This window comes from Phoca vitulina, unplaced genomic scaffold (genome assembly GCF_004348235.1).
Source record: "Phoca vitulina isolate PV1807 unplaced genomic scaffold, GSC_HSeal_1.0 scaffold24, whole genome shotgun sequence".
Lineage (NCBI taxonomy): Eukaryota > Metazoa > Chordata > Mammalia > Carnivora > Phocidae > Phoca > Phoca vitulina.
In genome coordinates this window covers 17,691,654-17,714,288 of record NW_022589727.1, presented here as the reverse complement: position 1 = coordinate 17,714,288, position 22,635 = coordinate 17,691,654, and the positions used below count along the sequence as shown (strand labels likewise).

The 22,635-nt window shown below is 41.6% G+C and overlaps 2 protein-coding genes across 3 annotated transcripts; both read left to right on the top strand.

Moving 5' to 3' along the window:
• Window positions 1-987: 987 nt before the first annotated feature.
• On the top strand, window positions 988-15,091 carry HRH4 (histamine receptor H4). Of its 2 annotated transcripts, none has more exons than XM_032421203.1 (3): window positions 988-1,186; window positions 8,834-8,997; window positions 14,258-15,091. In XM_032421203.1, exons 1-3 carry the CDS (start codon window positions 988-990, stop codon window positions 15,089-15,091), a joined length of 1,197 nt encoding a protein of 398 aa, XP_032277094.1. The 2 variants fall into 2 exon arrangements, with proteins under 2 accessions (XP_032277094.1, XP_032277095.1); XM_032421204.1 differs by lacking the exon at window positions 8,834-8,997 and adding an exon at window positions 7,540-7,547 and having other exon boundaries at window positions 14,366-15,091.
• Window positions 15,092-17,717: 2,626 nt separating this feature from the next.
• Window positions 17,718-18,869, top strand: LOC116642789 (cysteine and histidine-rich domain-containing protein 1-like). Its single transcript, XM_032421326.1, is given in 2 exon segments — window positions 17,718-18,382; window positions 18,385-18,869. Coding segments are annotated over 2 exon segments (996 nt in total). The 5' UTR covers window positions 17,718-17,796; the 3' UTR covers window positions 18,795-18,869.
• The last annotated feature ends 3,766 nt before the right edge of the window (window positions 18,870-22,635 follow it).

The window sequence follows — 22,635 nt, the reverse complement described above, 5'->3', positions numbered from 1 at the left end:
TTTATTTTTATCAGCTACATTTTTTAAACAATCACAAGCACCATCTTACACGCAAGACTTCGGCTTCTGTACAGTTAAAATATATATATTATGTGGCAGCTCGGCAGCAGAGTCCTGCCTGATACTTCCCAACTCTCAGCTTCATCTCCCCATCGCAGGAAATCTGCTGGGGGCTCCTCCCGGATGCCCACTCTCTGCTCTGTGCCCTGGAAACTCACAAAAGACAGTACGCGGGGACAACTGCAGAGCTGACCTCATTTTCTCCCCTTTACTCAGGGATCACTGTCCTTCACTGCCTGACGTCCAGTGCCTTGAAAACCATTGTTTCAAATAGTCTGTCCAGTTTTTTTTTTTTAATGTTTTATTTATTTATTCATGAGAGTCAGAGAGAGAGAGAGAGAGAGGCAGAGGCAGAGGCAGAGGGAGAAGCAGTCTCCCCACCTAGCAGGGAGCCCAATGCGGGACTCGATCCCAGGACCCTGGGATCATGACCTGAGCCGAAGGCAGACGCCCAACCATCTGAGCCACCCAGGTGCCCCGAGTCTGTCCAGTTTTTTGTTTGTGTCAGATGGGATGGTGAATTCAGCCTGTGGTACTCCATCATGGTCAGAAGGGACTCTTTAACTAGATCTCTAACAGCTGAAAAAATAAATCTCACGGGAGCCCAATTTCTCACCTTTCCACCGAATCAATTATATTTCACATATATTATGTAATATTGCTCTATTAAGGGGGGATGGTTAAATCACATTCAAATGTTTACAACAGAACATCTCACTAGCTTTGGGAAAATACTTTTTCAGTGTCAGTTGAAGGGAAACTGTTATCACAAGATTGCTTTATCAAGAATCAGGAAGTACAGTGAAATCAGCATTAGCTTTTGAAAAATATTGTCATGAGCAGGAGGCTATATATATTAGGTATCCGACTGGAAAACATACTTGTCAGAATTGTCTCGCTGGGTTAATGTCTTCATCATTTGCTGTGATGCCAACCACCAATAGCACGGGGGCTACTACTTTGCCGCTAAGCCCTCGCATTACTCTAGCGTTTTTAATGGGCTTACTAGCTTTTGCTATAATGCTGGGAAATGCTGTGGTCATTCTAGCTTTCGTGGTGGACAAAAAGCTTAGACATCGAAGTAATTACTTTTTCCTTAACTTGGCCATTGCTGACTTCTTTGTTGGTAAGTTACATATCTTTATTTCAGATCATTTTTCTATAATCTATTTCTAAGACCTTAAAATTAGCTTTCTTTTTCTTTTTTTTAAATAAGCTTTTGTTATTTCAAGGGACTGTACAGAATTGGGGATGTTAAAAACATAAAGTTTTAAGAATTAAAGTTCTGGGGAGGCTATATGGCACTTTAGGGGAAGAGTTTATATGTGTAAATCAGGCTTGTAGGAGAATTTTCGTTTGACAACAGTTTATTTTCTTTTTGTAGAATAAAAATAAGTCCAGAATAGTTCTGAAATTGCTTTAGTCTAAGAGTTACTTGTTTCTGGAGCTATTTTCCTTGTATGTTTAGGTTTATAAGTATGTGTAGAAATGTCAGTTGATGATACTGCTTTATAGGACCTTCTAGTATAATTTAACTTGTCATTGTCTACAGCTACATAAATGCTTTCATTTATTTTACGGTGAAACAAAACTTGTGAAATACGTACTTTATTGCCTGGAACATAGGGTTGCTCAACAAATGTTAGGCCTCTTCTCTTTTGATTTCTCTGCAGATAGGTGTCAACTCAAACCAAGGTCACAAATGATAGTAGATTACCCCTATCATGGTAAGGACTATTAAGTACTCAAGTGTGATTAGATAATGAGATACATAGAAGACTAAGTTAGGCTCTTTCTTTGGTAAGGTTTCAATGTAGGAGAGTGAATAAGAGAAGCTCACAAGTGATTCTAACAGTATAGAGTATGATGTGAGAACCACAGAGACATACCAAGTGCTATGGGTACTCAGAGGAAGGAGAGAGCACCTTTGGTTAATGGGTAGCAGCATCTGAAATGAACTTCAAAGGATGGGTAGAATTTCCATAGGCGGAGATGGAGAGGAGTATTCCAAGAATCAGCAAAGACATGCTGGTAGAAAATCATTGTGTACATCTTCCTAAATGTGAGCTCCTGGCTGGCTGTATGGGATCAGTAGGGGATAAAGTTGGAGTAGTTAGAATCTATATAATGAAGGCCCTTGAACACTAGTGTGTCTGGATTGGAGGTTACTCAACAGCCAATGTGGAGATCTGGATTTTTAAAGTAGGTGAGAGATCCGATGGATCGAACCTTTACCTTAGAGGCATTAATGGGGACGTAGCAGGTGAGAGAAGCTGGAGCAGGCAGCCGCTTGGCTTCAGAAACAATCCTGCAGGGGCGCCTGGGTGGCTCAGATGGTTAAGCATCTGCCTTCCATGATCCCAGGGTCCTGGGATCGAGCCCCACATAGGGCTCCTGGCTCAGCGGGGAGCCTGCTTCTCCCTCTCCCTCTGCCTCTCCCCCTGCTCATGCTCTCTCTCCCTCTGTATCTCTGTGTCTCAAATGAATAAATAAAATCTTAAAAAAAAAATTCCTGCAGCAATCTAGGCACAAGTCATATGTTAAGGCTCTGAGCTACTGTGGGGAGAGTGGACAGGAAGTTGGGGAGGGAGGCAGAGCTGCAAGGGGGTGGGCTTGGGCAGGAGAAAGAGAAAAATGAGATAATATGTTAAGGCTCTGAGCTACTGTGGGGAGAGTGGACAGGAAGTTGGGGAGGGAGGCAGAGCTGCAAGGGGGGCGGTTTGGGCAGGAGAAAGAGAAAAATGAGATAAAGATTAAGTTCTGGGGACAAGAAAACTATGGCACAATTGGTAACTCCAGGTAACTCACATTAACAACTTGAGGTAGATCCTTCTACATCATTCTCTATAATCACCGAAACAGGTATAACTATATGACTATATTCATGTGTGAACAGAGAGAATATTCTGCTATAAATATACTTACCCTCTTTGCCTTCTTCACAGAACTGTACAACTTTTAGATAATACTTAGGACTTACAGTCGATTCTGTATTTTGACTAACTCAAAGGGAGTGCTGGTAGGGAGGGCTGGGATACAACTATACCCAGCAGAGGGAGCCTGAGGCCTGAAGCTTTTGAACAAAGATGGTACTAGATAAGAACAGAGTGGTTCCTCATGTGGCCCAATACAAGCACCAGGGCAGGCCCCACGATTATGGGCTTGGGCACCACAGTTTAAAGATGTGATGTGTCTCAGGGAAATGTTCCTGCAGATGTAGATGGGGGTCCCCTGCCACCAGCAGGCGGATGGAAAAAGAAAATGGCTTTGCTGCTGATGAGAGAAATCGAACATAAGCCAGAATCTCTCTCAATCTGCCAGTCTCCTCCTTCACATTTCCCCTGCCCCCTGCCAGCTTCATCCAGAGGTGTACTTACTTAACAATATTTGCCACAATGCTATCAGAATCAGGGCAGTCTCTGAGAACTTTCTGTCACAAGATTAGAGTTTTGTGTTGAGGCTGTCCTTTTTCCTTAGCCATGCTCAGAAGTGGGCTTTTTGGCTCTGAGCCTGTAGGCTCGTGACAGTGGTTCTGGGCCAGGGCAGAACTCATGAGAGTTTTCCTGTAATTGTATGGCAGCCATTCTTCGTGTTTTGCTCAGGAGACCTCGAGCTCCAGAACCACGTGGCAATGGCCTGGAGCATCGCATGTGCTAGGTATTGGGGGCTTTTAGCTGATTGCTCTCTTCTCACAGGCTTTAAAACTGGCCTCTAATCGAAAATCTAAATTTGTGGCACCTGAGTGACATCCCACGGTGAATGTAGGGTTGGAAAGCAAAGTTTTATCGAGGAGAAATTCCAGTACCAGCTACAGTGATATAAATATATGTCATCTGCACACTATTCCAAAAAAAAAAAAATGCCATCTGCATACTATTAAAAAAAAAAAAACCAACTATCTCTATATATGGATATCTATAAAATTGGTATCACATGACTAATGTTTTGTCTATGGGTCCCTTCTTCACATCTACACATGTGTGGGCATTTTTGGCCTACAGGACCATGTGACAGATGGCCAGGCAGGATCTGCAAGGACAAAGGTGGTTGGGGCTGACAGAGTCTGAACCATGTTTTCAAGAGGGCAAAGTTTATCTTTAGTCCCCTCATGCCTCAGTTCAGGACTCTTCTTTTCCCTGTTGGTTAGCTTGGGCTGCCATAAGAAAATACCCCAGTCTGGGTGACTTAATGGCAATTGACTTTCTCATGGTTCTGCAGGCTGAGAAGTCCCAGATCAAGGTGCCAGCAGATTTGGTTCCTGGTGAGCACTCTCTTCCTGATTTGTAGGCGGCTGCCTTCTCCACGTGTTCTCATGTGGCCTTTCCTCTGGGTGTGCATGGAGGGAGCGAGCAAGCAAGCTCGCTGGTGTTTCTTCTTATAAGGACACTAATCCTGTTGGGTTAGGGTTCCATCCTTATGACTCATTTAACTTTACGTCCTTGTAGGCCCTATCTCTAAGTGCAGCCACCCTGGGGGGTAGGGCTTCAACATATGAATTTCAGGGGGACACAAACATTCAGTCCATAACACCCTCTATGCACTCACCATTATCCGCACATTCCCCTGTTGGCCCAAAGAATTCAATGGGGCTTTTAGCATCCTCCCCAACTTTTGATTGTCATTTTCTCATGGAAGATGTAGCTTCTTAGCTGGCTTTGGAAAGAAAGGGCAATACCAGACTGGTGGTAATTTTCAAGCAAACTGGGCTTTCCCATTCTCATCTATTCATTCATCCAATACTGGTTTATTTTGAAGCAGACACTCTTTGAGGTGGTGGGGACAGAGCAATGAAAATAGGGACAAAATTCCCAGTCCTCATGGTGCTTTTATTTCTACTGGGGACGGTGGGGTGGGGAGACACATAATAAATATAAATAAATGAATAAAATTATATAGCATTTTAGACTATGGTCATTGCTAGTGAGAAAACCAGCAGGGAAGAGGGAGAGAAAGGGTGCTGGAGATGGAGGTTGCCATTTAAATGTCAGGGGTAGGGCTCATTGGTCAGGACACATCAGAGTGAATAGAAGGAGCTCTCTGAGGGAAGGGCATTTCCTGCTAAGGAAAGTGCAAGGATCTGAGGGGTGCAAGTGTGGTGTATTTGAGGCTAGAGGAACTGGGGTAGAGGGAGTGAGGGGCAGAGGGAGTAGCAGGAGGTGAGACAGGAAAGGTTGGGTGGGGCAGGCTGGGGTGAGCAAGTGGCCTGGGTTCTCACAGGGCTTTTCATCCTTCTTTTTTCTTCTCTCCTCTCCCCGTTCCTTTACCTCCTTGTTTTTATTTCTTCACTGCCTTCTCTCTTTTTTAAAAAAATTTTTTAAGATTTTATTTATTTATTTGATAGAGACAGATAGTGAGAGAGAGTGAGAGAGAACACATGCAGGGGGAGAGGCAAAGGGAGAGGGAGAAGCAGGCTCCCCGTGGAGCAGGGAGCCCGATGTGGAACTCGATCCCAGGACCCTGGGATCATGACCTGAGCCGAAGGCAGACGCTTAACCGACTGAGCCACCCAGGTGCCCCTTCACTGCCTTCTCTTAATATAATTTGTTTTCTCTTACTCTCCACCCCCAACCTCCTTAATCTGTCATGCCAAAGGCTTATTGCTCTTTTCAAGAAACTAGCTCTTAGTTTTACTTCTCAAGTCCGTTTGACCCAGAAGCATGATTCTAGAGTGGAAGTTATAGAAACACTTCAGAGTGGGTATATCCTAGAAATATTTCCGATTCAGTTTTTGAAATTCCTTTGGAATAAGCCACAAACATCTCCACCACTCAAGAAGACAGAGGATCTGAGCATGACATTTGTGCTAAAATACCATGTAGAACATGAGGTGACAGCAGAGTTTCATTAAAGCCAAAGGAATGGGGGGGGCGCCTGGGTGATTCAGTCAATTAAGCCGTTAAACTGCTGCCTTCCGCTCAGGTCATGATTCTGGAGCCCGCGTAGGGCTCCCTGCTCAGCGGGGCATCTGCTTCTCCCTCTGACCTTCCCCCGTCTCGTGCTCTCTCTCTCACACTCTCTCCCTCAGATAAACAAATAAAATCTTAAGGAAAAAAAAAAAAGCCAAAAGAATAGGACTACAGCCTGTTTTAAACTGCTATCTCAAGCAGCTCCTAAAATTTTGAACACACCCAGACACACCCTTCCTCTTTCATCTAATTCAGAAAATGTGTGGACAAGATTGTTGAACTCATACCCTCTCTTTAATGTTTAAATAGACTGGTGTCTGTAATGCAAATGATTACTGGTGTTGAGCCTTTTGTCATTCTGTGGAGGAAATCAGCGTGCGTGCGTGCGTGTGTGTGTGTGTGTGTGTGTGTGTGTGTAAAATACTCATGTCGGGAATACTGGACCGAAGCCCCAACTCTGGGCCAAAATATGATACATATCTCTGTTTTGAAGATACTTTGACTTATCTCAGGTGGTTTATCTCAGATACTTTATCTTATTTATTTACCTATTTTATATCACAGGCGTGTGTATGCATGCGCGTGCATGCGTGCACCCCCCTTGAGATGGAAGGCCCCATAAGGAAGCTTGGTTATCATTAAAAATATAATCAAAGCATGAAACAAGCAGGCAATTTGAACTACATATAAGAACTGACCACACAACTCTTCTATCTCAATGATGCCTTGTCTCTCATCTTTGTATGTGAACTTAGGTACAGAACACCAGAGTCTGCATTCCCTTTCACTGGTGCTGAAACCGCACCTCATTGGTTATATCCTTATGTCATCTGGTTTTGGGAGAATGCAGGGTTTCCTTCATCCTTCCCTTTCCTTCTCCTTTCTTTCTTTCTTTTTTTTTTTAAGATTTTATTTACTCATTTGAGACACAGATACAGAGAGAGAGAGCATGAGTGGGGGAGAGGCAGAGGGAGAGGGAGAAGCAGGCTCCCTGCTGAGCCAGGAGCCCGATATGGGGCTTGATCCCAGGACCCTGGGATCATGACCTGAGCGAAGGCAGACGCTTAACCATCTGAGCCACCCAGGTGCCCCTCCTTTTCCTTTCTTTTGCCTTTACTATTGTTCTTCATGATAGGCTAACTTGATTTTCACATGAAAATAGGAAGTCTTGCCAAGTGCCTGATAAAATATGAAGATTTTCACTGAGCTTTTTTTTTTTTTTAAGATTTTATTTATTTGACAGAGAGAGTGAGAGAGCACAAGCAGGGAGAGCAGCAGAGGGAGAGGGAGAAGCAGGCTCTCCACCGAGTAGGGAGCCCGATGCGGGACTCGATCCCACGACCCTGGGATCATGACCTGAGCCGAAGGCAGACGCTTAACGACTGAGCCACCCAGGTGCCCCCTCACTGAGCTTCCTCTTAATAGGTTATATATTCAGTGAGTAGTGTCACCTGTCTGAAATGTCAATACAATGAAAAACTCGAACAAAACTAAAGGAAAGGGAGCTCAGTTTAGTCATTTTTCATAATAAGCAATTTCTGTGCAGAGCTGAACCACTTACACATTTGTTTAGTTAGTGAAGTGTAGTGGTTCAAGTCAGGAGTCCTGAAATCACACTGCCTGGTTTCAAAGCCAATCTTCCACTTACTCGCTGAGTGGACCCTGCGCAATTACATCTCCGTTTTGAGCTATAGGTTCTTTATCGGCTAAGTCAGTATGATTTCTACCTCAGACAGTTTCTTTGAGCATTAAATGAGGTGACATATGCAGTAGATATAACACAATGTCTGGCATGTGGTAACTGCACAACACATATCAGCTGTTACTAATTTATTTCAGTTAAATGTGGGAGCCATTGGTCAACTCTCAATGTTGTGAAAAATACAAAGATCAACTTGCAATACAGTTTCAGCCCTCAGGAGAAACAAGTGAAAAGATGACAGAGATGCAAAGTAGAATGTATTTATACATGAGAGAGGAAGGGAAGGGCAAAGTACCAGCACTGTGCAAGTGAGAAGGGGTCACTTCGGCCAAAGAAGTTCCAAGAAAGATAACAAAGAGGAAGTCCTTTTTGTGAACTGAATGAAGAATGAGAAGGAAGTAATTAGACTTCTCAGTGGAAGAGAGGAGGCTATTCTAGGAAGAAAGAATGTTGTTGGCAAAGGACACGTGAAACTGTGGGTTGTGTTTGGGGGAAGGCTGGCCCATCCTGTCTGGGTTGGATTATGGACATAAAGATGACTTGTTCAATCAGAGAAAGATAATTATCATATGGTTTCACTCATATGTGGAATATAAGGAATAGCACCAAGGATCATGGAAAAAGGGAGGGAAAACTGAATGGGAAGAAATCAGAGAGGGGGACAAAAGAAGAGAGACTCTTGACTCCGGGAAACAAACTGAGGATTGTGGAAAGGGAGGTGGGTGGGGGGATGGGGTAATTGGGTGATGGGCATTAAGGAGGGTATGTGATGTGATGAGCACTGGATGTTATATGCAACTAATGAATCATTGAACATTGCATGAAAAACGAATGATGTATTATATGTTGGCTAATAGAATTTAAATAAAAAAAAGAAAAAAAAAGATGACTTGTGCTGTATATGTTTGGAAATGTGGGTCAGGACCTGAGCCTAATTTGGAAAGTAATAAGGAAACATAGGATGCTTATGACAGCCATTGTAAAAATGGTATTAAAGAATGTGTAGGAAATCAGTCCTGAGTTTTGTCGATGAAACACAATGAATTTCTAAATTATAATCAAGCCACTTTGGGTCAATTCAGATATGTCATTGTGTTGTATGCCTCTTTCTCTTTGTATTCATTGATGTGCGCTTTTTTTTTTGCCTTATTTTTTCCTTATACAGGTATGGTCTCCATCCCTTTGTACATCCCTCACTCGCTGTTTGATTGGGACTTTGGAAATGGACTCTGTGCATTTTGGCTCATTGTTGACTATCTTTTGTGTACAGCATCTGTGTATAACATTGTTCTCATCAGCTATGATCGATACCAGTCAGTCTCGAATGCTGTAAGTCAAAACATTCATTCACCTTCTTTAGAAGATGACATACTTGTACATTTTGCATCCCCAAGCAGAAATTTTTTTAAGTGTAATTTTTTGTTTAGTTGGCAAACCTTAGAGGAGCCTCATTATCCTTCTGTTATTTGGCACTACGTTTTCATTGGCCCTTAGTGAACAATTTCTGTGTGTGATTTGGCTAAGTCACTCACTCCCCTATGTGCCACTAGCGTGGGAAGGCCGTCAAAGAAAATCCAAGGCAAGTTGTCGAAAGTGGTATACTGAGTCCACAGTAGATTGGATATACGTGTGAGTCACAGTAGACTTACCAAGTCCATTCTTACACAAACTAAGACCTGAATATTTTCCTCAGGTGGGACCTGGTGGGCAAGTAGAAAGATGGCCAGACTTTTGAATGTCATGAGTAAATCAATTTTGAATGGCCAAAGGAGAAAAGACAGTATACAGAGAAGCTATAGGTTAGACAGTGGGACCAGCCTGGGAGATCAAGTCCCAGTGCCAGTGTAGGATCCATGCCAAGAAAGTCTGAATTGACCCAAGATTTGGAATCTTGGTTTCAACAAGTTAGTGACAGTTCTTAAGCAAGCTAAATTTATCAGCAATAGAACCAGGGGAAAAACAAGGCAGATACAAGTAAAGACAGAGGTGTCAGTATGGGGCAGTAATCTGCAGTCTTCGAGACCTAGATGGGAAACCTCCTTCACTCCTGAGTCCCAGGGCCCACATCTTTGGGGGATGCGACTGCATGCAAGGGATTTTGCTAAGTGCTGGGATATAGAAATGAAACATCAGTCTCCACTTTTGAGGAGCATAATAGGCTAATGTGGAGACAGATCCAGAAACAGATGGGCTTAGTACCATGGACTAGGTGTGGTGTTGGAGAAGTTGAGAGGCCAGTGACAGCTTTGGCTTGGGAGGACTGAGCAGCTTGAGCAGAAGGCTTGGGAGGGTATATTGCAGAAGGCAAGGATCAACTGCAGGAACAAAGATGAGGCTCAAATAAGATAGAAATTTATTTTCCTCTCACAGAATATTCCAGGAAAGCCTTTTCTCCAGGAACTCAACCAGGGACCTAGGCTAACAGGGTGGTTCTGCACCTTCTAGGGCAGGGGTCAGCAAACTTTTTCTATAAAGGAACCTATGGTCTCTGTTGCAGCTGCTCAAATCTGCCATTATAACACAAAAAGAGCCATACATAATATGTTAAAGAAAAAAGGAATGATTCATTCATTGTGTTCCAGTAAAAATGTATTTATCCAAACAGGTGGTGGGCCACATTTGTTTCATGGACAGTAGTTTGCTGACCCCTGCTCTAGGTCATTATTCTCCTCTGCATGGTCAAGGCCAGGTTGCTGCCACTCCAGGTTCTAGAAAGGATGGATAAAGCGCAGAAGTCCAGGGCAAGGGGTTTTCTTTTAACCAAGTAGTGCAGAATCATACAATCATTTCCACTCACATTTTACTGGTGACATTTAGTCACATGGTCTCCCATCTCACTGCAACAAAAGCTGGGAAATGTGGTCTCTAGCTGAGCTGCCGTACTGTCAGAAAGAAGGGGGGAAAGAATATGTTGGGACATCCAGACACTTGGCCTCGGGTATGTCATTGGCACCAGAGTCCACTGCAGTTGGTACTAGAGAAACTATGGAGAGAGTGCAGATCAGCTTGGATGAGCAATTCAGATGCCTATAAGCTCATGGTTTTCAAATTGCAGCTTGTGATCCATTATTGAGTCATGAAGTCAGTTCAGTGGGTTGTGACCACCTTTTTTTAAAATGAAAAAATACAGAAAAAACCATAGTAAAACAGAATAAAAATAGAGTATAAAATATCAGAGTACCAGGTACATAATAAATATAAGTATTATTTTATGAGTACTTCTGTCTGTGCACTTAGTGATGACATAAAATGTATTTCTTAGTTTGAGTTCATCAAAATGTTCGAAAAAGAGTGCTCTAATTCATAATCTTTCTCATTTGTGCTGAAACATTTCCTTTTTTTTCTGGGTTAGCATTTCTTTTTAGTCTTCACTGGATGTTCCTAGTTAGTGTTCACTAGGACATCCCTTTGCTGGATGTCCGAGCCCTTGGGTCTACCTCAGTTGTGTGCAAAGGTAAGAGAGAGTTTGTACAATTAGGAAAAGTGTATAGAAGTCACAAAGACATGAGGACTGATGTGCAGAGAGAAAATGAGTGCGTTCGTTTCCTAGTCTTGCCCTGAGGAATTCCCCCTGGCCACGCAGGCTCTAAATTTGGTGAGGGCTGGGTCGGCTGGATCCAAGAGCCTCAGTACGTAAGCACGGAGTCAAGTGTGTAACAAGAGCTCCACACCCCAGTGCATGGATGCTCGCAAGGGGCGCTCAGGCAGCTCTTGGACCTTTGTTGGCAAAGAGTTCAAATGCAGCAGTGTGAGCCAGGAAGCCTCAAAGACCACTGAAGCTCGTAGGAAGTGGTTGTGGGGAAGCCGAGCTCTTGCTGTAGTTCAACGTGGAGAGACAGTATGATAAGTCAGGGTCATGGGCTGGGCCTGGGAAATGGAAATTTGACAATAATTTGGAAAAGGAAGGCCCAATACTGATGGCAGTGTGTGATTACAGTGCTCAGACACATTTTCTGGAGAGGCAGATTTCCGTGTGGCTGAAGCAAGAGTGGGTGGGGGAAAGTAGTACAGGGTAGTTGGAAGGAGTAGGAATTCAAATGTATGCAGAATTAAGATAGTAAGTGGAGAGAGTATTTTTTTTTTTTTTTTACCTGAAGATGAAGAAGGAAGCTTGAGAATAAAATCAAGACCATGAGAAATATGGTTGCTGGGGGGTGGCTAGATTCCTAGGACTGCTGTAATTAAGTACTGCACATTGGGTGGTTTAAGACCACAGAAACTTATTCTCTGGAATACATTTAATGTTTGGAGACCTGAAGTCCCAAATCAAGGCGGAGGCAGGGCGATGCTCTCTCTGAGGCCTCTAGGGCTGCCTGTTCCATGCCTTTCTCTTAGCTTCTAATATTATCAGCCATCCTTGGCATTCCTTGGCGGTCCTTGGCTTGTGTCGCTACAGTCTCTGCTTCCATTGACACAGGGTGTTCTCCCTGTGTGTTTGTGTCTTTCTTATAAGGACACCAGTCATATTGGATTAGGGCTCATTGAATATGACCTTATCTTAACTTGATTATATCTGCAAAGACCCTACTTGCAAATGAGGTCATGTACGCAGGTACTGGGACTTAGGACTTCAACCTGTTTCTTTGGAGGACACAATTCAACCTGCAACAGGCACTTAGGATGGCTCTGCAATGCCATTTCATTATTAACACCAGCAAGTTCTGGGGGCTGCCCTGCCTTATAAAAGAAACCCGATTGACAGAGTGTTTGGATATTTTATTGGGGCCAGAAAGGAAGCAGGATAAGAAGCAATATCCTGAATAACGAACATATTCTGTCATGGGTGGAGTACTGGGCCATTGATTGATGTCAGGAAGGCCACTCCAACTGGCTTGGGCCTGGATTCAAGCAATGCTTGAGCTATCTGTCAAAAATGCTACCCAAAGATGAAGACATGGGCATCATCTTTTCAATTCCCTTGGATGTCCATTATCTCATTTGACCTTATGCATAATAGAAAAGAGATCACTTTCCAGCATATTGCATCACATCATTACAAAGGCTGAACAGAGCAATTAAAAAACTAAATGCAGTTTTATGACCATCTGGGTATTGTTACCATCTTCATAATCATTAGATTTAGTGCAAGAGATGTATTAATTAGTGGCATGAGAAGCAGAAGGCAAAAAAGCATATTGTATATGGGAACTCGTGGTCAGCACCATATGCATTTTAGCTTAGCCTCCGAAATATCAGTAATTTGGGGGAAAAAAAACCCACTTCCCTGCGTTTTTAAAAATAACTTTTTTTTAAAGCCTTCTTCCTCTTACCTCCAGCCAGTCGGTGAGCCCTTCTCAGCCTGCACAATCCATCAAAGAACGACAGGGCTGGGCATTGTTGTACTTTTTAATAAAAATGAGAAAACACCGTAGCACGAGATTTAGAAACTCACAGAGAAAATAGTACATGAGAGATGGTGGAAAGAGAGGCACGTTCCAGTTTCATGGGGGAAATAATTTCCTTTTCCTTGAGTGAGGAAATCAGAGAAATATGGAACATATGAGCTGGAAGGAACCTTACTGACCTAAAAGAAGCTTAGGGACTTTGTTCCAGATCCCCTTAAAAAAATTCTTGGTTCATGTGTTCATCCCTCATATAGGGTGGGTGACCTTTTAGGTTTCTTATAGATGATATTTTTAAAGATTTCGGGATCTATTGAAGATCATGGGTCCTGAGAACTGAGAGCAATCCTTACTCCTAGAATCTCATTTTCCCTTATAGAAGCCAGGCTTCGTGACCAAGCAGACCTAGAACATTCTTTACTCTTTAAAAAAGACTGTGGTACTTGCCATGGCTGTGTCTCTCAAAGTGGCTGACCACCACAGCTTTGGCACCATTTTTGTTGAGTGGAAATATTTATAGAAAGAAATGATTTGGTAATGCTCAGGAACATTATGCTATTTCTCCATAGCAGGTTTAGACTTTTTTGGGGGTGGGGGTCATCCTCTTGGGAGCAATGTAAGAATTCTCTCTTTTTGAGGCCACCTTGAAATCTCAGGATAAACTACAGAGTAGATTCTTCCTGAATATTAGAATCAAGAAAGCCAGTGGCTTTCAAACTTGTTTGACCATGGGAGAAATGCATTCGATAGTGGGGTTCAGTACATGTGTTTCTCTCTCTCTCTCTATGTATATCTACATTCCCAAAGCCAAAGTTTCATCAAACAATACATACCCTTACAATTGTGAGGCACTCTGACATTGAGCGCTCTGTTTCATTCAAAGAAAAATGCTGATCATGACCCAGTTGGCAGATTGTGAAACACTGTGAAAAGGGGCACCCCGTTTCAGCTGTTTTCCCATTCAGATTAGTGTCTGCGGAGTTGGAAACATCGCGTTCTTATTTTAGATATTGATCTTAACATTTTCTAGAATGTCAGAGGTTTAACCTTGAGGATTACAGATTCCGTCTGGAAGGTCAGGGAGAAAGTCTGCATCGGAAACTGAACCCTCTGTCCTGGCCCATATCATGTGACCCAGCAGCTTCCCTACCTCTTGCATAGCCCTGAAGCTCCCGAGGGCCTGTGATATGCCTTCTGCAACCAACATATGTTCGTTATATTGAAATAATTTATTTGGTCTCTTTTAGGTATCTTACAGAGCTCAACACACCGGGATCTTGAAGATCGTGGCTCTGATGGTGGCTGTCTGGGTACTGGCCTTCTTAGTGCATGGGCCAATAATTCTAATTTCAGAGTCTTGGAAGAATTCCAGTTGGAGAGTCTCGGAGGAGAAGGCTTGTGAACCTGGATTCTTTACCATATGGTACATCCTCGCCATCTCGTCTTTCTTTGAATTCCTGGTCCCAGTCTTCGCAGTGGCCTATTTCAACATGTACATTTACTGGCGCCTGTGGAAGCGTGGCAATCTCAGCCGGTGGCAAAGCCAGCCCACACTCCCTTCTCCTGTGTCTCCCAGTGACTGTGGATCCTCACTCAGGGGTGGACTGTTTTCAAGAACATCTCTTCCTGAACTGAAGGAAACAGTACCATCTACTCCTTTGAAAAGACATGAAAGAAAGAGCAGTCTCTTGTTCTCTTTAAGAGCCCAGATGAATGGCAGTATAATTGCTTCCAAAATGACTTCCCTCAACCATTTTGATTCCCTATGTTTTTACCAAAGGGAACATATTAAACTGCTCAGAGCCAGGAAATTAGCCAAGTCACTGGCCATTCTCTTAGGTGTTTTTGCCTTTTGCTGGGCTCCCTATTCCCTGTTCACAATCATTCGTTCAGTTTACCCACTAGACCAGCGTCCTCAAATAGTTGGGTATGAAATCACGTTTTGGCTTCAATGGCTCAATTCCTTTGTCAATCCTTTTCTGTATCCGTTGTGTCACAAGCATTTCCAGAAGGCTTTCTCGAAAATATTTCGTATGAGAAAGCAAGCCATATCATCACAAAATCGGTCATTGTCTTCTTAAAGATAATTTTATCCTTTGTAAAAATTTTAGTCTTAATCTCACCTACAGGAATTTGATCTGACTTTCATTTTGCCTTTTCCACTCTGCCAGGAAAGTCCATAAAATTGTAACACTTGAAAACTTAAAAAAAAAAAAAAAATCGGAGCCTGGAAGTCAAGGGAAAATTATCCTGGTGAATAATAATAGTACAATTAGAAATAGATGACAATGTTTTTGTAAACTCATAGCCACAAATGCACTGTACTTTTCTTCCTCATTGCCTCTTCCTTGTCTTTTAGATCTTGAGATAGCATTGATGGTGAAAGTTCAGAGTTCTTGTTTTCTTTCCACATTCAGTGTTTGCTATAGCCTTAAGTGAATTTCCCTTTTTATTTTATAGTGATGAAAAATTGTCAAGTTTTAAAGCCATTTTTCCTAAAGTATACAATGGAAAAGGGGGCTATATTGCCCTCTTTGCTGGAGGTGGGCATTATGATCAGTGGGCAGGCGTGTTGAGGTTTGAGTTGTCAGAAGCAGGGGGTGAGAGTGTGCCCAGATGGAAAAGTGGAAGGCACGTGTACTTCTGGACTCTATGTTCCTGATCCCAGGAAAGAAGGAAGTGTGGGGAGGGAAGAGCAGGGAACTGCAGCTCTCAAAGTCCTCCAGTGCCGTTATCTGGGAGGCTTGGCAATCACAGGATGAGCAAGTGAGGGACGGACAGGATCATCCTCTGATTGAAAGGATGGCTTTCCTTTTTTCCTTCCTGCCCTCTTCTTCCAACTTCCACATTGGCTAAGACCTGTGTGAGAAAATATGGAAGAAAAGAGAAAGGCTAAGAGATAACAAAAGGACTATATGATTAAACCTGATGTACCTGGTATAACATTCACAGAACTAGTGGATGTCAATAATTATTAATAAAATATACTTCTGTATTTATTTGATGTCTTTAACGTGTATGCAGCGCTCAGAGCGATGCCTTTATATGCAGTTAGTGTAGGTTATACTTTGCTGATGAGTCACATTTTCTTAGCCTGGTGACATTTTTTTCTTTTTGTCATTATTAATTTTTCTTTTTTTTTTTTTTTTTTTTTTTAAAGATTTTATTTATTTATTTGAGACAGAGAGAATGAGAGAGAGAGAGAGAGCACATGAGAGGGGGGAGGGGCAGAGGGAGAAGCAGACCCCCTGCCAAGCAGGGAGCCCGATGCGGGACTCGATCCCGGGACTCCAGGATCATGACCTGAGCCGAAGGCAGTCGCTTAACCAACTGAGCCACCCAGGCGCCCTTGTCATTATTAATTTTTCTTCTTCCTTGTCCTCCTCTTCTTCTCCCCCTCCTCCCCCTCCCCCTCCTCCTTCTTGTGTTCTTTGCCTGTCTTTGTCATAACATTTCATTTTGATTTTGGTTAATTTCATCTCTCCTATAAGTTTTTATTAGTGTTTATTTTATCACTTCTCAGAGTTCCTATACAGTTTAGTCATTTTCATATTTCTTAGACCTTTGAAATCTTGGTTAAACTCCACTAAAATACGAAAATCCTTTAAGTACATAAATGATTAGATATGCCCATAATTTTTATGTATACTTATGCCTTGCATTAAGTCCAAAATAGGAGATACATGGTTAACATTCAATAGTAATCTTGAAAATTTGAGAAATAAACCCTCATAAATATGCAAGTTTTTATAAAGTTACTTGTCAGCTATTGTTTTTGACATTTATAAATTAGTACTTGTGGATTTCATATGATCACTGGAGGCTCGAATATTCATTGAATGGTGTGGCTCCATGAAAACTTTTTCTGATTGAACCCTAGTGGAAACATGCCTAAATATTCATATGTATTTTCTAAAATATAGAAAATATAATATATATTGTATTTCATTCAAAGATATCATCAGTGTAAAACATACTGTTACTTTATTTATGACTATAAAAGAAAATGCTGCAAATTGTCTATGAAACAATACTTTAAAAATCACATTGCTAGGAAGTCTCATTCTGATTGCAGAGTTGTTGAAAGGTGAGCAATATGTGTCTTGGAAGTGATAAAGTATGATACATTTATGATGAATGAACAGAACAAGGCTAATCCTCTGTGAAATGAGAGTTTGAATAAATAAATACTTTTGATGGAAAATTCACATATTCATTCAACGAACGTTTATTAGGGGTCCATCATGTGTTAGTTACTAGTATACTGTAAAGACGCCTATGAACCTCATTGATTTAGTTCCCTTGGGGTAGGAATTTTACTTTGGGGTTCTCTTACTACGATGCTGGCACCCCATAGGTGCTCAGTAGATGTTTAAGGAAAAGGCATGCATTAGGCCTTTTCCTTAAAAATAGAATATAAATTCTAGGTTTAAAATCCAAGTCTTTTAAATTTGCCCTGGAGGAACTTTAAAATATGTTTTTCATTATAAGAAAAGTAATATGTACCAATCATAAAAAGAAAAGACAGTAATAAAATAATTCCTATACCCAAGAAACAGACATAATTATTAGTTTGGTGTAGGTGTTTCTAGGGGGAAAAATAACATCATTCCATTTTTTAGAAATACGTGTTTGTATATCTAAACTTCTCACAATCTCCTCAGGTGAATTTTGCCCTAAAATGAAGGCTCCTAGGTCAGACCGGTGGTTGCGGCACTGGGGTTGTATGCGCAGCCTCTAGCTCTTCACTGGGTTTGGACCCGACCTTTAACGGTGGGGAAAGAAAATGGCCTTGCTGTGCTACAACCGGGGCTGCGGGCAGCGCTTCGATCCCGAGACCAACTCCGACGATGCTTGCACATATCACCCAGGTGTTCCAGGCTTTCATGATGCCTTAAAGGGTTAGCCTTGCTGTAAGAGAAGAACGACCGATTTTTCTGATTTTTTAAGCATTGCAGGCTGTACAAAAGGCAGGCATAATAGTGAGAAGCCGCCTGAGCCAGTCAGACCTGAAGTCAAGACCACGGAGAAGAAAGAACTTCCTGAATTGAAACCCAAGTTTCAGGAGCACATCATTCAAGCCCCTAAACCAGTAGAAGCAATAAAAAGGCCAAGCCCAGATGAACCAATGACAAAATTGGAATTAAAAATATCTGCTTCCCCAAAACAAGCACTTGATAAACTTAAACTATCCTCGGGGAATGAAGAAAATAAGAAAGAAGAGGACAGTGATGAAATTAAGATTGGGACCTCATGTAAAAATGGAGGGTGTTCAAAGACATACCAGGGTCCACAGAGTCTAGAAGAAGTCTGTGTATATCATTCTGGAGTACCTATTTTTCATGAAGGGATGAAATACTGGAGCTGTTGTAGAAAAAAACTTCTGATTTCAATACATTCTTAGCCCAAGAGGGCTGTACAACAGGGAAACACATGTGGACTAAAAAGGATGCTGGGAAAAAAGTTGTTCCATGTAGACATGACTGGCATCAGACTGGGGGTGAGGTCACCATTTCAGTATACGCTAAAAATTCACTTCCAGAACTTAGCCAAGTAGAAGCAAATAGTACATTGTTAAATGTGCACATTGTATTTGAAGGAGAGAAGGAATTTCATCAAAATGTGAAATTATGGGGTGTGATTGATGTAACAAGAAGTTATATAACTATGACTGCAACAAAGATTGAGATCACCATGAGAAAAGCTGAAGCTATGCAATGGGCAAGCCTTGAACTGCCTGTTACCAAAAAGCAGGAAAAACAAAAAGAAGAAACAACAGAATGAGATGACAGGGAAAGAAAGTTATTGCCTATTTCAGAATTCTTACTATGTGGTAAAATGGTGGCTTGCGGCTGTCCTCTTTTGTTGTCGTTGTTGTTGTTGCTGTTGTTGAATCTGGCAGTTCAGGGTCAACGGTAGGTTCTTAAAAGCCAAAGTCAGTTTATCTTCTCGTGCCTCCCGTCTTCTTTTTGAGTTACCTAAGTTTGATTATTCATTTCTCCTCACTTGGCAGAACTGTAGTTATGTCCTATACTTGAAAAGCTAGAAAGTAGCTCATAAACAGTTACAGTATTTCTTGGTATAATACTATGTTTAGCAGAGAAGGGTAAAAAAAACATTTGTTCACATCTCTTTTCTATTATCCCATAATTAGTAAAACAAGATGGAATGTCAGATTTTTAATTAGTTTTTTCATTAGTTTGTGTTCCTATAATACTTGAAAATCTTTAAGAAGGAGATGAAGCTCTGCATTGTTTTATCCTCGGGAAGGTTACTTTTTCTAGGAGGAATAATTCTGAGGTAGTGTAGTAGCTAGTTAAAGGGGAATATATGCATTGAATAAAAATTGGAATTTGTTTACAGCTAATTAAATTAAAACATATCAGCACCTATATTACTTGCCAAGTGCTATGATTTAAATGTATAGAAAACATTATAAATAAGAGTAGAGAGGTATCAATTTGGTTAAAATTTGCTGTTTTATTAAGACTAAGCAATAATGTTAAACATCTCTTTCCTGATTATTTTATAAGGTGTTTGTATGGTGTTATGACTAAATTGTACCTGATTCATAACCTACACCCTCTTAAAATCTTTAATTAGTTACATGTAAAGAGAAATTTATATATATGTTATAATTTTATATATATATATTATATATATATATAAATATCTGGCCTCCCTGATGGAAAACTGTATGTATAAAACCATAGATTTAAAGGCTTATGGAAATACATTACGGTATCAAAAATGAAATATTTAAGCTTTGCTTTATGAGAAATATCTATTACATGTTAAATAAAATAGCTGAATTCTTTTGGAGTTTTGTTTTAGGCTTTCATGAACAGCTTGACAATTCTAGGTGATCCAATGTTGATTATATATTATACTTCATTAGGTACAGGTATCAGAGACTTAGATTGTTTATGCTAATTGAACCCATTAAAGATAGTTTACTTTTTGAGGCAATGCAGAGCTCACCAAGAAAACTAAAATTAAGAAATGTTTTGAAGGCCAAAACTTTGGCAGGACTTAAGAAATTTGGGTATGAATTATGCTAATGTAGATTAAAATAATTATTTCCCCCCCCAAAAAATAAATAAAATAAAATGAAGGCTCCTATTCTAGTATGAGTAATTACTGTATCCTTCCCACAAATGGAGCTAGCTTATAAATACTTATTAAATTTTAAATAAAAAATAATTCATTTCAAATTGATTTAAAATACTTCAATACTTAATATTTAAGTATTTTTAAATACATATTAAAAAAAATTTTAAATACTTACTAGCTCATCTTAAATCCAGACCCAAAACCACTGGTATAAATGTCAGAACATTCCTTAGAATATGGGTTCCTAAGTGTTGACTTTGGTTGGCCCGTTTAGAAATAGATTCAAAAAGAGTGAAGACGGATTTAGGGATATAAATGCCACTTATGACAGATACTTCAGGTCTAGTCTTTTATTTTTAAAGATTTTTATTATTTATTTGACAGAGAGAGAGAGAGAGAGAGAGAGTGAGTACACAAGCAGGGGGAGCAGTAGAGGGAGAGGGAGAAGCAGACTCTCTCCTGAGCAGGGAGCCTGACTAGGGGCTCAGTCCCAGGACCCTGAGATCATGACCTGAGCCAAAGGCAGACACTTAACCCACTGAGCCAGCCAGGCGCCCCCAGGTCTAGTCTTTTTATGAATCATGAGGGTTTTGATTTAAGTAACAGAACAATCATAACTGTTTTACAGGAGAGCTTTTTGTGGCTGTTTGGTAACTATTTCTTGCAGCAAGGATCTTGGCATTTGAAGAAATTATTTTTCACATTATAATTTCAGAAAAAGAAATTCTAGCATACAAAGTAAACTTTTGGTTCTAATGACTGTTACCAGTCAGGGTTGAGTCAAGAAAACAGAAGCCATGTTAATTATTTCAGACCGAAGGAATTTAATACACAGAACTGGGTAAATATTGGAAAGCTAAATGAGCAGGAAGTAGATGTTGACAGAGTCCAGACATAATAACTTAAACGAGGAACTACCATCTTCAGGAAGACAGAAATGAGAGAGAATCAAAGAGAATCTGGGATCCCAGAGGACCCATGCTTGGAGCTCTGACTGGTCCTCATGGCCAATAGCTAAGGCCTGGAGGGCCAAGGGGTGGGGCCAACTGGCGCTCAGAGTTCCTGGGGGTGGGGCGGAATACTTACCTTTGTCATCTCCATTTACCTGTGGTTCCCCCCAGTCATGGCACTTGCAACTCCTGCTCTGTATGCAAAAAGGAAGAGTGATTCATGAAACTGGTTTAGTGAGTCCCCCAGAAAGTACGAGCATGGCCTTTTCTGTTTGAAGTCTTCCATTTTGGGGCTCTTTCAGTTAGGATTCCTCTGGTTACAAGCGACAGAAACACAATTGGAACCACCTGCGCCGAAGTGAGCCTCTTGGTTTCTGTTGCCAAAGAGCAGAAAGACAACGGTGGGAGACAGTCCAGTGACTCCGTGACAACTTCATTTTATACTATAGCTTCTCCACAAGGCTGGGATAATGAATGCTCATGTTTTCCATCAGATAGGGAAAGGGCCTCTCCTAGTAACTGTGAGAAAAAAAAAATCTTGGAAAATATTCATCGAGTGCCCAATGGTTATCTTGTGTTGGTAACTTGGGACCCACCCTGCGGCGGAGAGTAGATAGATACCAGCACTGCCCTCTTGGGTCAGGTCCTCCTTCAGACTAATCACGGGCAGGGAGGTAGGGGCAGCCCATTCAAACCACGTGACTTCGAGAGAGGGAAACCGTTTCCTTAAATGAAGAGAGGTATGGTTGCCCAAAGAAGAGGGAAGAGATAATAAAAGTCTACTCCAAGGGCTATTCAAAAATTGAGGATGTCGTGAAGATCTGATTGTCTTCCCTACACATTGCAAAAGGCTGCCCAAATGGACACAATTTTCTATCCCTTCCTGTATCCTCACCCTTTGCCACGTGACTTTGTAGCTCTTCTCACCAAGAGGGACTTGCTGTGGCCAATAAACCGTGGCTAATAGGCAGTGGAAGGGACGCCATGTCAGTGTCAAGCCTAGGTCTCAACAAGTGGCCTGTGCACATCTGTTCTACCTCTCAGAAACTTGCCCAGCTGCCAGGTGCACACACCCAGGCTAGACCACCGAAGGATGAGGTTCCACATGGAGCAGAATCAAGCTGCAGTAGCTGAGCCCGTCTTAGAGAAGCTGCCCGCCCCCCCCCCCCCCCCCCCCCGCCCCCAAGGCTGACTCAGCAGCCAAATGGAGGTGCCTGGGCAAATGCAGGCTAACCAAGACCGGCTGAAAGAAGCCTCGTGTGGCCCAAACCACTCTGCTCACCCAGAGACTACTGAGAAATGGCAAGACACTGCATTTGGGGAGTGGTGTGTATTCAGCAACAGCTAACAGACATGGCAAGCGCTTTCCCTCCTGTGTTGATTTCAAGAAAGATGTACATATTTACATCACTCATTCTTCTTGGGGAACTGAAACCAGGACATAAAAATTATTATGTAATAGGACAGACATTTTTTTAAGGCCACACCTACTTCCCCACGGAAACCCAGTTATTGCAAAATGACTTCATAGCAAGGACAAACGATTTTGCAACATCACAAAC